Below are 16,030 nucleotides of genomic sequence, written 5' to 3'. Positions count from 1 at the left end.
GGTGGTAGAAATTCCCAGAATCCTCCACTACGGCGTCTCTCATAGCCTGAGTCGCTTTGGGTCGTTAAACCCCACAAAACCAAAACCAAACCTTTACAGTAAGTAATTTTAATCCATAAAGCTATTTTGTTAACATTGCATTTTAGTTTCCGTACTGCGCTTCATGCTCGAACAAAACGTAGGGTTCTGTTTTATTTTTGATTGACGCACCCGGTACTTCCATTGCTGCAGTTTTCGGGGAACGGCAATACGCTTCACCGCCACATTTTTGCGGCGTACCATATATTCCCTGCCCTATTGAAAAACTTCTATGGGGAAATAACCTCATAAGCGTTTACCATACAATGTCAATAATATAGCATAAATATATCCTAAAATGGCATACATTATCATAAAGCTGAGAGATACACTTAATATGCAGCTACTATATTAGTTAAATATTTTAGTGTACTCTCACTTTCCGTGTTCTTACATTAATTTGGTATCCGCGCTTATAAAGAAACAAGCGTTTAAGATTTATATCACGCGAGAATATAAGAGTAGTTAAAAGCGAAATCATCATAAGCTCATTCCCACGCAGTAAAAAAAGAAATGCTTGAGTATATGCGACTTAGTACGACTGTATAAAGCAGCAGTATAAACACGTAAGTATAAACGTCATTGGAGGCGAGAAGATGCTTCAGGCAGCTAGGCTTGGGCCTTAACAAATAACTGGGTGCAATTTTCAATCTGTAGTCCGGAAAACGTTTGCTTATTGCTAATAAAAATTTTCGTTCAAGTCGAAATAAAGTAAATTGTAAAGGGGCCATGTAGAGAAAGACAAGGGGAGGGTCAATTAGTTTTCGTTAAAAAGAATTATCCCCTCTACAGACAACTTGCCAGAATCGTGTTGGACACATGAAAACGTCAATTATACACTCGTGACTATTCATTGCGAGATAATGAAATATTGTAAGGTATTGTTATGAACATATCGATGGCGATGGTGTAACCGTTCCAACGCACAAAAAAGCTATGCTTTTAGAGTTTTCCTTGCGCTTACACAGAGTACTACAACGAGACCTTCCACAAATATCCATTAAATTTGATATGCCTGCCGCAGACATCGCGAATATCCTGCAGCAAGAATTTTGTGAATTCGTCTGGTATAAATTTAGTCACCCGCCGTCTAACTTTCTTCCGTTCGTCAATTTTCGCCGTCTTGAGAACCGGTGCTCCTTCCCACGTCCACGCGGCGTCATCACCAGGCTTTTGAAACGCGCGGGCTGCGAAGTTTTTAGCCACGCCGGCTCGACACGGCCGGCTGGTCGCGGTCACTATAGCTGCGCGACGTCTAAACGAATCTGATCAATGGCCATTTCTTAACCGAAGAGGGTGCAAATTCGAAACTTCGCTGCAAAAGATCGCAAACTGCTGAAAGCTGTGTGGATTCTGTTGCGAGTAGAAGTTCATTTGCCACACTTATTAATCTACGTTCACTGTGTTTTTGGGTTCCTTGTAAGAGAGTCATATGAAAGCAATAATAGGCGTTTTTAGAAGTAAAAGCAAAAGCTTTAAGCATGCCGAGCGAAGGATCGGTGCATATATTAACTGCTGTGGTGCTAATTTGCCCCCCTCCCCCAACCCCCCCCCCCCCCAAAAAAAAATAAAGCAACATTTTTACATAAGTTTCCGCTGTAGAGAAGCGCGCTTGTAATGAATTTTTAGCCATGCTTTAAACGCTGTAGAGGGATGTACGTATCATTCCGTTCGCAACAGAACATGACTGCATATGGTACTGTACTTTGCGCTCGTTATCAGCGAGTCTAATCTATCTCTCGTACTTCCTTAGCGCTGGTAACCATTATTGATCGAAAACTGGTGCGGTCAAAGCCAATGACCCTCGCGATCTTCTGGCCCCGCTCTCACGCATTATTTCATCTTTATCGGCAGACATTAGGCGACGGTAAATGAATTTAGGGAGCCGTAATTTTTTTACGTTGAACATTTTTTTCTACTTATGAACCCTAATTATGCAACAACGCTTCAAAACAAATTTGGTTACCTAAAATATTCTTGCTCTGTAATCACAACAGAGTAAATCGTAACCGTGAGGTACAGTCTTTGTCAAAAGTATACAGCCCAAGGACTTTTATTCTAGGCCCAGTAATGAGGCTTGTAAGCAACTTTAGCGTTCGAAATCTCATAGATGACGAATCTCGCCGTCATTCTTATCTAGGTTACATCCATATTACAGTATTGCTCCCAGCAGCCACGTTACAGTGCTTAGAAGCCAACCTCTTGGGCTGTATAAGTTTGACAAAGACTGTACCTCAGATAACAATGTCGTCATTTCAGCGAGAAGAAAGATGCAATTTTTTATTCCTTGCGTCACCAGGAAAGTGGAGCAAGCCCAAAATTTACAAAACTTGTCCTCTCAGCCATATTCACCTACGTCACACAGCGATTCAATTTGCATTTTTCACTCTGCGGTCTACTAATCAGTTTGTCTTTGCTTCAATTTCACATCTTTTATCAACAGCGCGAGTGAGCCGTTCACTTGTGACACCTGCCTCTAGTGACATTCGTTAAACAACCCTCAGACTCTGCAACCTTGAACACTTGCTGGTAGGTTAGATTTTTCTTGGCGAGACGAGGCAGATTTTGAAGCCGGACCAAAATTTTAGCCGCGCCTGAACCACCCAGACTTCTTCTTGACCACGCACGGAAAAGGTATTGGAGGCTTGAAGTGATTGCAGACAGTCTGCTTGAACTGCTTCTGCAGCTTCTTCTGGTAGCGTTTGTTAAAGCCACCGTCGATGACCACGCTCGGCATGTAGTTGATGGGCGGCTTCAGGGACATGGTGCGCAAGCCCATCTTCCGCAGAAGTATCCTCCCTTGTTGCGAGGTGGCACAGCCCATAATCTTAGCGGCCTCCATCTTGTTGGCGGTGCTGCACTTGGCGACGTTCTTCTCCGGTTTCCAGGCCTTGAGCGTGCAGGCGATGAACGACAGGTGCTTGTCCGAATCTGGGTACAGGTTAATGGCGCACGCATGGATGAGGCTCGCCTGACACTCGGCCTGTCCATGGCGGCATGCGAAGGTTAGAGTGGAGCCTGGGCCCTGGGACTCCTTCATGCGGGCTCGCCCGAATGGCACCATCTCGACGATGAGATTCTTGCGCAACTGGTCGTAAACGGGCAGGAGCTGTTTGGTGATAAACCACGAGCTGTCTTTACAGTACGGTTCGTACAGCACCGTCACGTTCACCTGCGAGCGGAGGAAATCGTCGTGTTGATTGCATACCACAATAGCCTAGTAGGACTTCCGCGGACCGCAACGAAACGTTGATGGAAGTGTCATTTTTGCAAAATATTCACTGCTGGCTGTCATGTGGGCTACTTTAAAAATGTTCGGATAACGCCCGCATCATGGTGAGCGAGTCTGGCTGACGAACACCGCGATAACTCTTTCGTAGAGACGCTGTAGTTAAACTGCGAAATAATAATAATAATAATAATAATAATAATGATAATAATAATAATAATAATAATAATAATAATAATAATAATAATAATAATAATAATAATAATAATAATAATAATAATAGGTTCACAGGAAGGAAAAGGCGCAGTATCCTTTTTTCCGTGAACACCTTAACGGCACCGTGAAAACTGATTTATTTATAGGAAGGGAAAGGCGCGGTAACTGTCTCACTTGTTTTTCTGTGGACACCACAACCGCGCCGTAAGGGAAGGGAGGAAGATGGGAGTGAAAGTGGAAAGAGAGAAAGAGGAAGGAAGGAAGGGAGTGAAAGTAGAAAGAGAGAATGAGGAGCTGTAGTGGAGGGCTACAGGTAATTTCGGTCACCTGGGGTTCTTTAACGTGCGCTGACGTCACACAGCACACGGACGCATAAAAATAGAACTATAAGAATCGCGAATATGCATGCATAAATAAATAAAAATAAATAAAAGAATCGCAAGCAAGGTTGCAACTCGTATTTATGCATGAAAAAAGTAGAATAAATGGTAGATGGGCTTAACAGTGGACAAAAGCAATAGACGCGCACAATATTTTGTCCATGGCTTTTTAATTTGAATGCTTTATTTTGATCAATGGATACCATGTTGAAGTTGAAGATGCCAGGAACTTCGGCATCTCTCATTGCTTCAATTAATGTGAGACGTTAAACCACGCAAACCAAACCAAACCAAGCGGGTGTTTTGGACAAAGTAGTATATTTTCCTTCGGTAATGCATTGTCACCATGAGTCTGTATCAACTGTTAGCTACTCCGATGCCTCCATGTGTGGCGATGGCGCAATGCATCAAGATGTATACGTGTAACAACTTGTCATAAAGTGTTGCAAATACTAGGATCTACGAAGCAGCGACACGTTGCTGCAAGCCACGATGTCCGCATCTCCTGGCTAAACACCAAGCACATCTGACCCTGCTGCTGCAACAGGCGTGCACGGCAAGGGGTCCAGAAAAGTAGACAAAGGCATAACGACAGCTGGAGGCGACAGCGATTGAGTGCAGTATTTATTGTGATAAAAGCATGGAGCTGTCCATAAGTTTCTTACTCTTACCTAGAGGGAAAGCTGTGCTGCCGTCCTTGGGAGTTTACATGGAGTTTCCGGAAGGCCAGTTCAGCCACCATAGGCGCTCAAAGCATCATGGGCCGGAGAGCTACCGAGTGCAGAACTACAACTTTGGCCAAAACTAATGCAAAGATAAACTTTATTCTACAGTAAATAATGTCCTATCATTCAATATTATGACTATAAATTGCAAAAAGAAAAAGAAAGAGCATGTCAGTGTGAGATTTATCCAATATAAGCGATGGCTCTTTCTCCTATTGGCTAAGTTTTGAGCAGCACAAATACCAATATTTCGCACTTAATAGGCAAACTTTGAAATAAAAAAACGTTATGAAAATATTTATGGTTGTGCAATCGCTTAAGAAAGCTCTTAATGGCATTTCGGGAAACAGAAACCATTTATTGGCGACGTCTGCTTTTGCGCCTTCGCTACTATGGCTTTCGCGGTCTATGTACGCACCTTCAGATGATGATGACGAAAAAGAAACATCGCAGTAACGCCACTCCACGTACCCGAGAAAAACCGACTGTCCCGCAACAAGTAGCACACCGGCCCATGACTCTTAGCGCGCCCATGGTGGCTGAAGTGCAGCGCCCTCAGCTTTCCCTCTAGTTAGTGTAGGGAACTCTATGGAGCTGTCCTCGGTCTGAGAACGTTTTCTTAACTAAAACCGTAGCCCACTGATCCAGAAACAATGTTTTGCAAGACTAAGATGATTAGCAGACGAGGTAACCTTACCCCTTGCAGAGTTTTGTTATCTTTGCGTCACAAGATGAAATGAGATCTTTTGAACACAATATGGTTCGATTCTTAAACAACATGTGTCGTATTGCATGCTACAGCGGTAGTAGATATCGAACACTACTACTATGGTAATTGCTATTGTATGTACCGTTTCCGTGGTCGTGCCCAACTGCCCCGAACTTTATGCGGATCTTGCACACTGCCTCTTCTACTGCCCTGTCGCCGTCCAGTCTCCTTTCTGCCTCCCTCCCTCATCCCTAATCTTCTCCTGGCATACCTGACTAGCTTCTTCTCGCGAAGAGGACTAGCTCGACCTGGCGTTGCAGGCGAACCTCATTTTGAGCAGTTGATCTCTGCTCTAAAATAAAGTGATTTTACTACTACTATGTTAGGGTTGAAGCCCCTAACCTTAAAGTCGGCTAAGCAGGGCGCCTCAGTAGAATTGCTCTGAGTAGTTGCGAGCTGGAGTTAAAACGACGAAGCAGTTGTCCCTGATGCCGCTGACGTAAGCGTAACCGTCTTTGAATATAGGAACGCTTTTTTGGTACGAACCCCCCCCCCCCCCTCGGATCCACACAATGTTTATCACAATTATATCCTCTGTTGCCTGCCGCTGTGGCTCAGAGGTTAGGCACTGGACTGCTAAACTCAAGAAGGCAAATTCAGTCACTACCATGGCGGCCATTTTTCGCGGTAGAGGTGCAAGGCAAGGGTCTCCAGTAGTGTGCAATGGCAAACCAGGGTAAAGAACCGCGGCTTGGTGAAAATTTCTGCGTCCTAAAGTATCGCGGACTCCAATGATTAAACCAATTTTAGAAGCTAAACCTATATTGTCTCAGTCGTCATTCTTTATGTAGCAGAGCTTCCGTTGACCTGTCCGAAATCTTTCTCGTATTAAATATGTTTGACCGCGCTTTCGCACGAAACATGGTGATGAAAGATCAGAGGACAAGGTGGTTATGCTGCACTGGTCGAATTACCCACGCCACCTCACGTGAACTGTGACGTCATCACCTGGCCAGCCATTAAGGAGCCAGGTGCATGACTACTTTATCGCTCGGCTCAGATGTCCGTGTGAGAATGCCTTCTCATTAACAAGAACGAAACAATTATATGCTGCAATGATGACGAATGCAATGGTATAATACACTATTTCTGAGATTCCTCAATGGGGATGGTTTGGTGGTTTGTTTCATAGCGTATCTGATCCTCTAGTTTTTCAAACAAGGGGAAATGACGCAGATTGCAGTGACCAGTAGGGCGTTCGTGTTAATAAGTGGCTGCAAAGCTTAAGACGAAATTTGAGCGGATCGGAAAAACAAAGAGGGATGAATGAGCAGAACACTGCAGACTTCGCCATCAAATCACAGATGCACTGCATATATCATCGCGTCCGATGATATAGAGGGGCGTCCAACGCCGTTCGAAAATAACTTTAAGCCGAAGATTTTTTTCTCTTTTCTTTGCTGATGGGCTATTCAAGAAACGTCTGTGGTACACTAAACGAGACTGACTGCATAGTTAACAATTACAATCCCTTTGTGAGAATCCAGAAAGTAGTCTGCGAAATGGAACGTTAAATTAAAGCATGAAATTTCCTCTTCGGCGGAAGTTATCACCTAGACTAATGAAGGCGTTGTATAAATCAGCGACTCAGTCGCTAGGCTTCTTGGTGTGGTCATCCACTTTGAATTTCCGCTTCCAGGAAAATTTATGCGAGTCGAGGATAGATGACAGGAAAGTTCCCCTACAACCCAATGATAAAACTGTAAGAAATCAGTGAAAGAGTTTCAAATTCGTAAGCATTATAACTCGCGCGCCAGCAAGTGATCTATCCCGCTGCAAGAGCGCCTGATGGACCAGTGTAACACGAGTGTAACATGCATTCATTCCAATTTTCTCTGAGTAAAAGCTCTTGAAAGTTAGCGCGTATTCTGTCATGATTTTGCATTGTGCTCCTCTAGTTGAGTGTGCGCTAGGTCTTCTACAAGCTCTCTAACCTACTGCGTCAGTATTATTGAAACCGCACAGCGCTGCCAGAGCTGGAGCGGAACATACGAGCCCAAACAACAGTAGCTGAGTGCGTCAGTCTGTCATCTCCTACAATAGTGAATGATTAGAAGGTGCCGCGGCACTGATCTGTACAAAAACGCTCCAACTTCTCAGCCGTTTAGTGATTGGCCTCTTATACAGCGGCACTGAATCAATTTTGAAAGAAAGTGCGTAGCTACACACGAAACAGCACAGAATATTTATTTTCAGTTCTCTTCTGATCCACATCTTTCATATTCGGGCTGGAGAATGGCACTGCATGTTGAATATTGAGCACATGACTATAGTGACTAGGTAGAAGAATGAATTAAAAATGAATATCACACAACGAGGCCCCAGGCCTCGCATATAGACTAGCCAACCTCGCCTTCGCAAGCGCATCTTTTATTTTGGTTTTACTGGCTTGATTTTGCTTGCTTTGAGACTGCATTGCTGTTTGCCATTTCGGTTACCACTTGTTATTAAAGATGCATGTTTAAATACTTCGCTTAGAAGAAGGACGATTCTCATGCCAACTTCCATGTCTAGGTGGAGCTTTCTAACATGACTGTGAAGCAAATCGAGGACATTTCCGACGCATTACATGCGTCATGTTATTTTTCGAGTGTGCATTATTTTGCCACATTCACTTCCCCTAACTTTGAACGCGCATGAATTTTTAAAAGGTTCCCATAAAGAGCAACGGAGAACCATATATGGTCGTTGCTGTTGGATGTTTTGCTGCCTACATATTTTTAACCCCACTCTTATTACAAAATGCCTACGCGATTCAAGGTAATAAGCTCGAAGAAGCGAAGTAATTTTTGCATGGTGTGGTTCAGGGATTGCACCAGAGATAACGACACTGGTAACTCCAAATCAAGTGACTAACTAGATTACAACCCTGTAAAATTGCGCTAATATCGGCCGGAAAACCAGACTGCACAAAACGCGGCAGACGGCTTCGAATAGCAGCGCCCTCACGGGAACAGCTATGGCTTATTTGTGGCCAACATCCATCATGTCCAAAACGACAGAACAGGTGGGGCCCATCTCTCGGCGTTGAAGTCAGGCGCAAAATGATTTAAGCCAAACCAACCCTCTTAACGAAAACAGCAGCGCTAAGTTTAGTTCCGCGTGCGCTGCGATCCTCGGCCACTTTACAGAAACAGGCGCACCCCTCGCTGGACTCTTTTTTGACGGCAACCATTTCTCGTTTGCTAACTGGCCTTTCGATCAAGTACCGTGGCGGTTAGTGGTAGCGTGAAAAATCTTAACGGGTGTTCTTTAAGACTGACGTGATAATGGTTGGCGATAATAAAGGTATCTTCATCTATACGAAGGAAGCAACTGTAGCAGATGACGCGGTCTGGAGTAGACGACGCGGGATCATCTTTGTGACGACATTTGTACCAAAAGCAAACAAGCCCGTTTTGGTGGTAAGCCTGACCACCACTGTGCACGCAAAAACAACGACACCTAAGGAACACGCCACCACAAATCGTGCGCACAAGGCTGCAAATCAGGCACACTACCGTCTTTTCTTGTGTCGGCCTAGTGTTGAAGTAACCTAAGCGCGTATTTGATGACTTTAACTAGAGCCAAATTTGCCGCTTTTACTCAAGTCTAATTACCGGCAGGGAGCGACATCGGAGGTACGTTCTAACATTGAGAAGTAGATGCCCTCCACTTGAAGATGACGGTGGCGAAAGTGACAATCCTGAGGCTGTAAAAGCAAATATCCTGTTCCATTTGCGAATACAATGCATAGCTACTACAGACCCACCCATAATTAAGCGGTCGCGATGAGAAATCTGGAGACATATAAAAAGGTTGTAAAACATTCGATTATATGCGCTGGTGCTATAACATTTTGCAATTCGTTCCATACTGTTTCATTGTACCTTCATTATGTATAATCATGATAACAGCAGGAAACTATTTTGTGACAACGCCCTATGCTCCACGGATTGCAAGCTAAGTAGTTAGCTGCGGGGTCCACTGGACACTGCGCAATATTTCTATCTTTGATCCCCTTACCATCATCGCCGGACAAGCATTTCTTATAGCGTACAGAGTTGTTAAACAACGCTGCAGGCTGGAATCGCGAACAAAAAAATTTACGTATTCATCGATTATGACACTCAGGTACGAGCAGTTTGTAGACTAATGCATGAGCTCGAGACTCGTGAAGTCCCCCAGGTACGTTTGCCCAAAATCGGGAAATGGTTTGGTTTGGTTTGTTGAGTTTAACGTCCCAAAGCGATTCAGTGGACAATTAAAAAAGAAGAAAATCAGTTTTGAGACCGCCGTTGTTGTTGATGCAAGTTCCCAGTTAACACTTCCAAAAGGTTAGTAGTGCATTCAGCTTGCTTATTCTACTCTTACTGTGCGCTGCAGTTAAATCACCATACGTTTCCGTTGAGCAAGAGCGTGTGCAAGTGCACATTATGCGTTACTAAAAGCGGCACCACAACCGATGCACTATAACTGCTAGCGAGCGCCTTAAAATTCAGAATGTAGCACACGGATTGCTTCGACTTTTATAAGTCACACGACAACGTGACCTCTGACTGTCCTTCCTGGTTATCTCCAATGAGGAACGACAGAGATAAGTAACCGGGCTAACCTTTTGGGGTCCACCGATGAACATCGCCGTGGGCTGTCCAGCCGGTGCAGCCGGAGCTGTTGGTGCTGTGGGTCTGACCGGTTCAGTCTGGGTGTGGCAGGGAGCGAAGCCTGACGCCAATACTCCCAGCGACAGGATCAGCAAGCCAGCCCCCATCGCCGAATCTTGGTGGGCGCCGGCGGAGAAGCGGCTTCTCTGGCGACGCGAGGACCTCGGTCCCGAAGGCCCTGGAGGCGGCTTCGGGGTACCCGCTGGAACGGCGCCTCACGGACGAGAATTTCGCGCGGCTCGAGCACCTCGTGCTTGTGGCGATGACGATGAGGCTTACTTCTTTGCAATTTTCATTTCGGCTTCTTCTTTCAAGTAAAGATATGTGTAGCGAAAGGATGCAGCCCCGGATACTAGGAACCAGACTCAAAAATAGTCGAGACGACGCCTGGCTTTCAATATTTTTTTTTTTTTTACCCGGGAAGCGTTTATACACTGGGTAGCGACGTACCACTTGGCCTGTAGTTTATTTTCACACTGGGCTGAAATTCGATGAGAGGATAACCGATGGAGTCTAAGAGTAACCAAATGGATTCCTTGGGAAGGTAAGCATAGCAGGGTGCGGCAGAACATAGGTGGGTGGATGAGATTAAGAAATCCCCAGGGGTAAACAGGATGCCGCTAACACAGTACCGGGTTAATTGGAAGAAAATGGGAGAGGCCTTCACCCTGCAGAGAGTTTAGTCCGGCGGTTGATGATGATGACTATTAAAAGCGATAATCGCGACTTCATTGCCTTTATCTAGATATTCCTCTTCGAACTGCTGCGGTAGTTTTCTTCAGCCCATGATGCACCACAAGAGAAAGCAACGTGGTAAACTAAGGAGCAGATATGCATATAGACAGGACGAATAATTGTTTTCGGCACATGTTTACCACGGCCACTTTTGTGTAACGACAAGTAGCATGCGCCGCTGACTAAGTGTTTATCCTCGTTCGGCTGATAATCCAGGGACGGAAAGTTCGATTTTTCTCTCTTCGACCACATATCGATGCAGGTGAAATGATAACCACCTTTCGGTTCATATTTTGGTATCAGTAATAGGAGCACAAGGTCAGCTGCGCCTCGAAATGTGTTTCATAGCGTGGTATTGCCCAGCAAATAAACGAAAATCAGGGAAACCTCCTATGGACATAAGTGCCCCTATAATGTGCAGCGTTAATGAGTCACATCTGCGGCTTCCCTGGCGGTATTCGCTCTCGTACTTGAATTTTTCCACTGAATCATCCGTTCATAATCTATGTCTATATTACTTCACCCGTACTTACTTTTACATAGCAGTAAGCGATCCCAGTATGTGTAAGACCACCCAACAAAGATAAAAGTGTCGCTTTAACAAGCCGTACTAGTTGAATGCATGACCTACATGTAACGTTTCCTTAGTAAGCATTCAAGGCTTCCGAGTGGTTCCTTTGCCATGTGATATTAAATTTTCATTTCGGCACAATTCATTTAATCTATACATTTACATGTCTTACCAAAGGTAAAATTATGGGGCGGCGTCGTAATCACTGTATAGGCGATAGTTCAATCAGATTTCGATTTCTCCGCTTTATGCGTAACGTCAAGCCATTTCGACCGATCCAAATTTTGCTGAGACGTCGGCACATTAACGCTGGCGTGTTAAGAAAATCGTGACACAGAAAAGAACGTTCCCCTAACAAATTTTGAATTATGTGCATTGTACATGTATCACTCTTCAGGAAGGAAGGTATGCAAGAGGACGAGTACACTATCGGAAAATAAAACGTTGAAAACAAAAGTATGATCAAGGAAGGAGCTACGACGGAGAAATAAAAGGTGTTCCATTTGAGTACGCGGATCGAAAGTAAACGAGGAAAAAAAATTTGTTTGAAAGACGGAGTTGATAACAACAGCTCAGAGAGAAGCACGAATGTCAGGTAAGTTGCGCATACGTAGTGACAAATGCAGCCGAGTGTCGAGCTAATAAAGTAACATTTCAAACTTAATAGCATTTGCTTGGGCGAGAAAATTTTATACATCCTTCATCTTCAAGGACTACCAGTTCAGCTCAGTTCAGCCGTTCAGTCGTGTCCGACTCTTCGTGACCCTATGGACCATATCACGCCACGCTTTCCGGTCTCTCACTATCTTCTTAACATCACATAGCTTCATCTGCAGCGTCTCGAAGATGCCATCTAACCATCGCGTTCGCTGCCTACCCCTTCTCCGGCGACCCTCAACCTTTCCCAGCATCAAATCTTTCTCCAGCGACTCCTCTCTTCTCATCAGATGACCCAAATAGCTGAGCTTTAACTTTAGAATTTGACCCTCCAATGAGCAGTCAGGGTTTATGGTCGACAATATCGACTGATTTGATCTTCTGGCAGTCCAAGGAACTCTCAAGAGTCTTCACCAACACCACAATTCAAACGCGTCAATTCTTCGGCGGTCAGCCTTTTTCACAGTCCAACTCTCGCATCCATACATCACAACTGGAAAGACCATAGCACGAGTTATACGGATCTTGGTTGGCAGACTAATGTCTCTGCTCTTTACTAGGCGGTCAAGGCTAACCATTGCTCTATTTCCCAGAAGCAGGCGTCTCCTAATTTCATGGCTGCAGTCTCCTTCCGAGGTAATCTTGGAGCCCAAGAAGAGGAAATCTGTCACAGCTTCCACTTCTTGTCCCTTGATGATCCAGGACTTGATAGGGCAAGACGCCATGATCTTTGTCTTTTTAATGTTCAGTTTAAGCCCAAACTTCTCACTCTCTTCTTGTACGCGCATCAAAAGTCTCTTGAGTTCCACTTCATTTTCTGCCAATAAAGTGGTACCATCCGCATATCTAAGGTTGTTGATACGTCAAGGACTGCCACTGTAGTGCAAATTATCGCACTGAAGGTTTTGTGATAGTTTCGGCATATGTTGTCTGCCTATGTTCTCTTCTCAGGCAGCTATCCTGCCCAAAATTCATTCCCTCAAGAGAAACAAACAAACAAATAAAAAGCTGCCTGAGCAGAACTGGTAGTTCCAGCAGTACATGTTGGGTAATGCTGACGTTCGATAGCCTGAATTTTGTGCACGTGCCAAATTTGCGCATATGTCAAATCGTATGCGAAATATGCGCGGAAAGGCGCAAAGTAGTTTTCCTAGTTTTTGCAAAATGTTGTTTTGCCTGCTACAATTCGTCCTTTTTTTTCCGCCTCGTTGTTCTTATGTAATTTAGAGGAGAGAAGGAATGAAATACACAGTAATATTTTTTTATGACTAAAGCAAATAATTATGCCAGTATATATTCAAGAGGAAGGTGCATTGGAGACCAATGTTAGACGCGAATGTTAGACGCTCTCTCAATCAGCATTGTTTGTGGGAGGGAAAGCAGCGATCGTTTAACTAAAAAATGCGGAGACACCACCGAGATCGTTTTCGGAGCTCTGGACAAGATGACGCTTAGTAAGTCATTTTTTTTCCTCCTAGATGGCGGGCCTTTTTGGATATCCCCTATTTAAGCTCGCACAATGTGTGCTAGACCAGGTTTATAGACGATAAACGATTCTCTTGATACCCATTCGCAACTGTAACTCCACTTACTCGTTTTATTTGTTATTAATTCGTTTGTATCACTATCACCCGGTAGAATGGCATGGCCTCGCGATTCCTTTGCCTGTGTGTTTGAACGCACTCTTTGAATAAAACCTAGTACGACCACTCGGCCGAAAAGAAAACTACACATTGATTCTTTGCCGAGCGACTTTCAGTTGAGATGCCCTTTCAAAACGCAGAGCAGTGCACTGAGTTCTCAATGTTTGCTCTGCTCTCAAATTACATGTCACCACTTTAAAATATTGGCCAGAGCTTTTACAGTGGGTCGTCACTCGGCGTTTGTTCCAAGCAACAGCCAGAATTCTGTCAACAAATTTGTACAAATGTTCTCGAGTTTGTGCGCAGGTTTGTACGTCGTTAAAAACACACCATTTTCTTGTTTTGTTTTATTTATTAGTTCCTTTTTTAAACAATACTCGTGTCTTGGTTTGTTCATTCACAACCCATCAATAAGAGGCTTTCTCGGGGCACTGGCTATAGGCGATGGACTACGAGCCATGTTTTTTATGAGGGGTTTTTAAGGCCCGAGCGACATTTAGTCATATTTGTTGTTTCGTTTTTGCTGAAACTGCGCCAGATTCTGAGCCATTTATTTGTTCAGAATAACAAACTTTCATCAGATCGGTATAGTCGTGGTTGCTGTCACCGATTTTGTTGAAGTAGAACTTCAATGAGAGTTACGATTCTTGTTGTTAGTCACTACAGGAAGTTTTATTTATTTATTTATTTATTTATTTATTTATTTATTTATTTATTTATTTATTTATTTATTTATTTATTTATTTATTTATTTATTTATTTATTATTTATTTATTTATTTATTTATTTATTTATTTATTTATTTACTTATTTATTTATTTATTTATTTATTTATTTATTTATTTATTTATTTATTTATTCAGGGTACCCCTAAAGGCCCTCCAAAGGAGCGTATTACATAGGGGGGGGGGGGGGGGGGATACAATTGTAAAAAAAAACACGATGCAATTAGCAACAATTACAATAAGAACCGTTATATTACATCAAAAGAGGAAAGAAAAACGACACCAAATATTTTACACATTTCCGTCACAGCGAGGTAGCTCTTGCAATTTTTTTATGTTAGTTTCTGTAGCGATGTGCGATGGCAAGTTATTCCATTCAATGATAGTGCGAGGTATGAATGAATTGGCATAAGACGATAAATGATACTTGGCGCGTTTAACTTTGAAGGCATGCCTGAAGGAATAATGCCTGAAGAACTTTACACTTTTTCTGCAATCTTAATTTAAAGACCAGACATTTCGCTTATTTTCACGTTCAATTTTCTATTCATTTGCTATTTGTAGTGATTTAGATCTTGTCTTCTTTAGAGGTATGTTCTGCACCCTAGGGTTGCCTTGTGGTCACCATACTAACTAAGTGTCCCCATATTACATTAATTTTAGACTCAAGGTATACGCAGCTATCGTTTGAGGCAGTGATTGCATTTACCGGTGTCATCACCTCTAAGTTTTTTCAGCGCCTCAATACTCTCAATATAGATGTCTGTGCCAAAGTTCTCGTTCAAAGTTTGATTATAAGCTTCTGAAGAAGTGAAGACCAAAAGCAGCGCCAAATCAACTTTTTTTTTTTTTCTTCCCTTATTCCTCCAATAGCGCTTTCAAAATACTCGCGAAAAGCGACCTTTAAAAAATAGGTACCCTCTGGAATATTAAACTGCATCAAAGTGTATTGCTCATGGCAGTCATGGTAACTGCCCCTTAAACGCGGAAGTAATACCGACGCACACAAAAGCTCTTCCGGTGAGTATTGCTATCAGATTCAAACTGCTTGAATCTACCTTTGAAAGGCAGAGACGACATGGCGCGCCATAGAGTGGAACTCGATGGGGTTTCTTCCCGCAACCTTCAGACCACGGCTCTGAAGATCCTCGGCTCGCAACGTCATCATGACGGTTTTGATTAAATAAATAGACGCTGATAGAGGTTGCGATTGCACTGACTACTATCCTAGAATGTTTCGCTCACAAATAAAATTCGTGCACTGATCATTACAGGCGGCATTAATTGCTCCTGGAATGAAATAATACTGAATTAATCAGATGTGTATTTTTTACTGAATTTGGCGCTTCATACACAGATTTTGCGTAGCTGTTTCTTCGTATGGTGTATCCATTCGATTTTTTTGTATATTTGTTATTTTTTTGTTTTCTGGAATGGCATGGTGATAATCGAACAGGAAGCAGATTGAAAAAATTTCATGTGTTTCGACAACGGGCCATACTTTCAAGCCAGGAAAAGAACGTAAAAGCCGGAAAGAGAAAATGGCTAAAACATGGATGACGGATCGAAGGCTACGAACGATGATCTGCGGCAACTTCTCATGAGCACTGCAGAAATGCGACGAAACGTACAATGAGAGGATTAATTAAGTAGCTTTGG

The 16,030-nt window shown here is 43.3% G+C and overlaps 1 protein-coding gene across 1 annotated transcript; it reads right to left on the bottom strand.

Annotated features, from left to right (window-relative positions):
* Positions 1–2,375: 2,375 nt before the first annotated feature.
* Positions 2,376–4,148, bottom strand: LOC146178976 (GILT-like protein 1). The gene is made up of 2 exons (XM_084580088.1): positions 4,107–4,148; positions 2,376–3,250 (listed from the first exon to the last, which is right to left on the bottom strand). The coding sequence occupies exons 1-2, from the start codon at positions 4,146–4,148 to the stop codon at positions 2,663–2,665; spliced, it is 630 nt and encodes a 209-aa protein (XP_084436214.1). The 3' UTR covers positions 2,376–2,662.
* Between the last annotated feature and the right edge of the window lie 11,882 nt (positions 4,149–16,030).

The sequence above is a fragment of the Amblyomma maculatum genome, chromosome 9 (assembly GCF_055883805.1).
Source record: "Amblyomma maculatum isolate TAMU_Amacu chromosome 9, ASM5588380v1, whole genome shotgun sequence".
In the NCBI taxonomy this organism is placed as follows: domain Eukaryota; kingdom Metazoa; phylum Arthropoda; class Arachnida; order Ixodida; family Ixodidae; genus Amblyomma; species Amblyomma maculatum.
This window is presented reverse-complemented; position numbering and strand designations above follow the sequence as displayed.

Coding starts and splice junctions, on each gene's coding strand:
- LOC146178976 (XM_084580088.1), bottom strand. CDS start 4,148: ATGAGAGATGCCGAAGTTCCTGGCATCTTCAACTTCAACATG. Junction 3,251..4,106: donor GCATCTTCAACTTCAACATG/GTATCCATTGAT, acceptor CTCCGCTCGCAG/GTGAACGTGACGGTGCTGTA.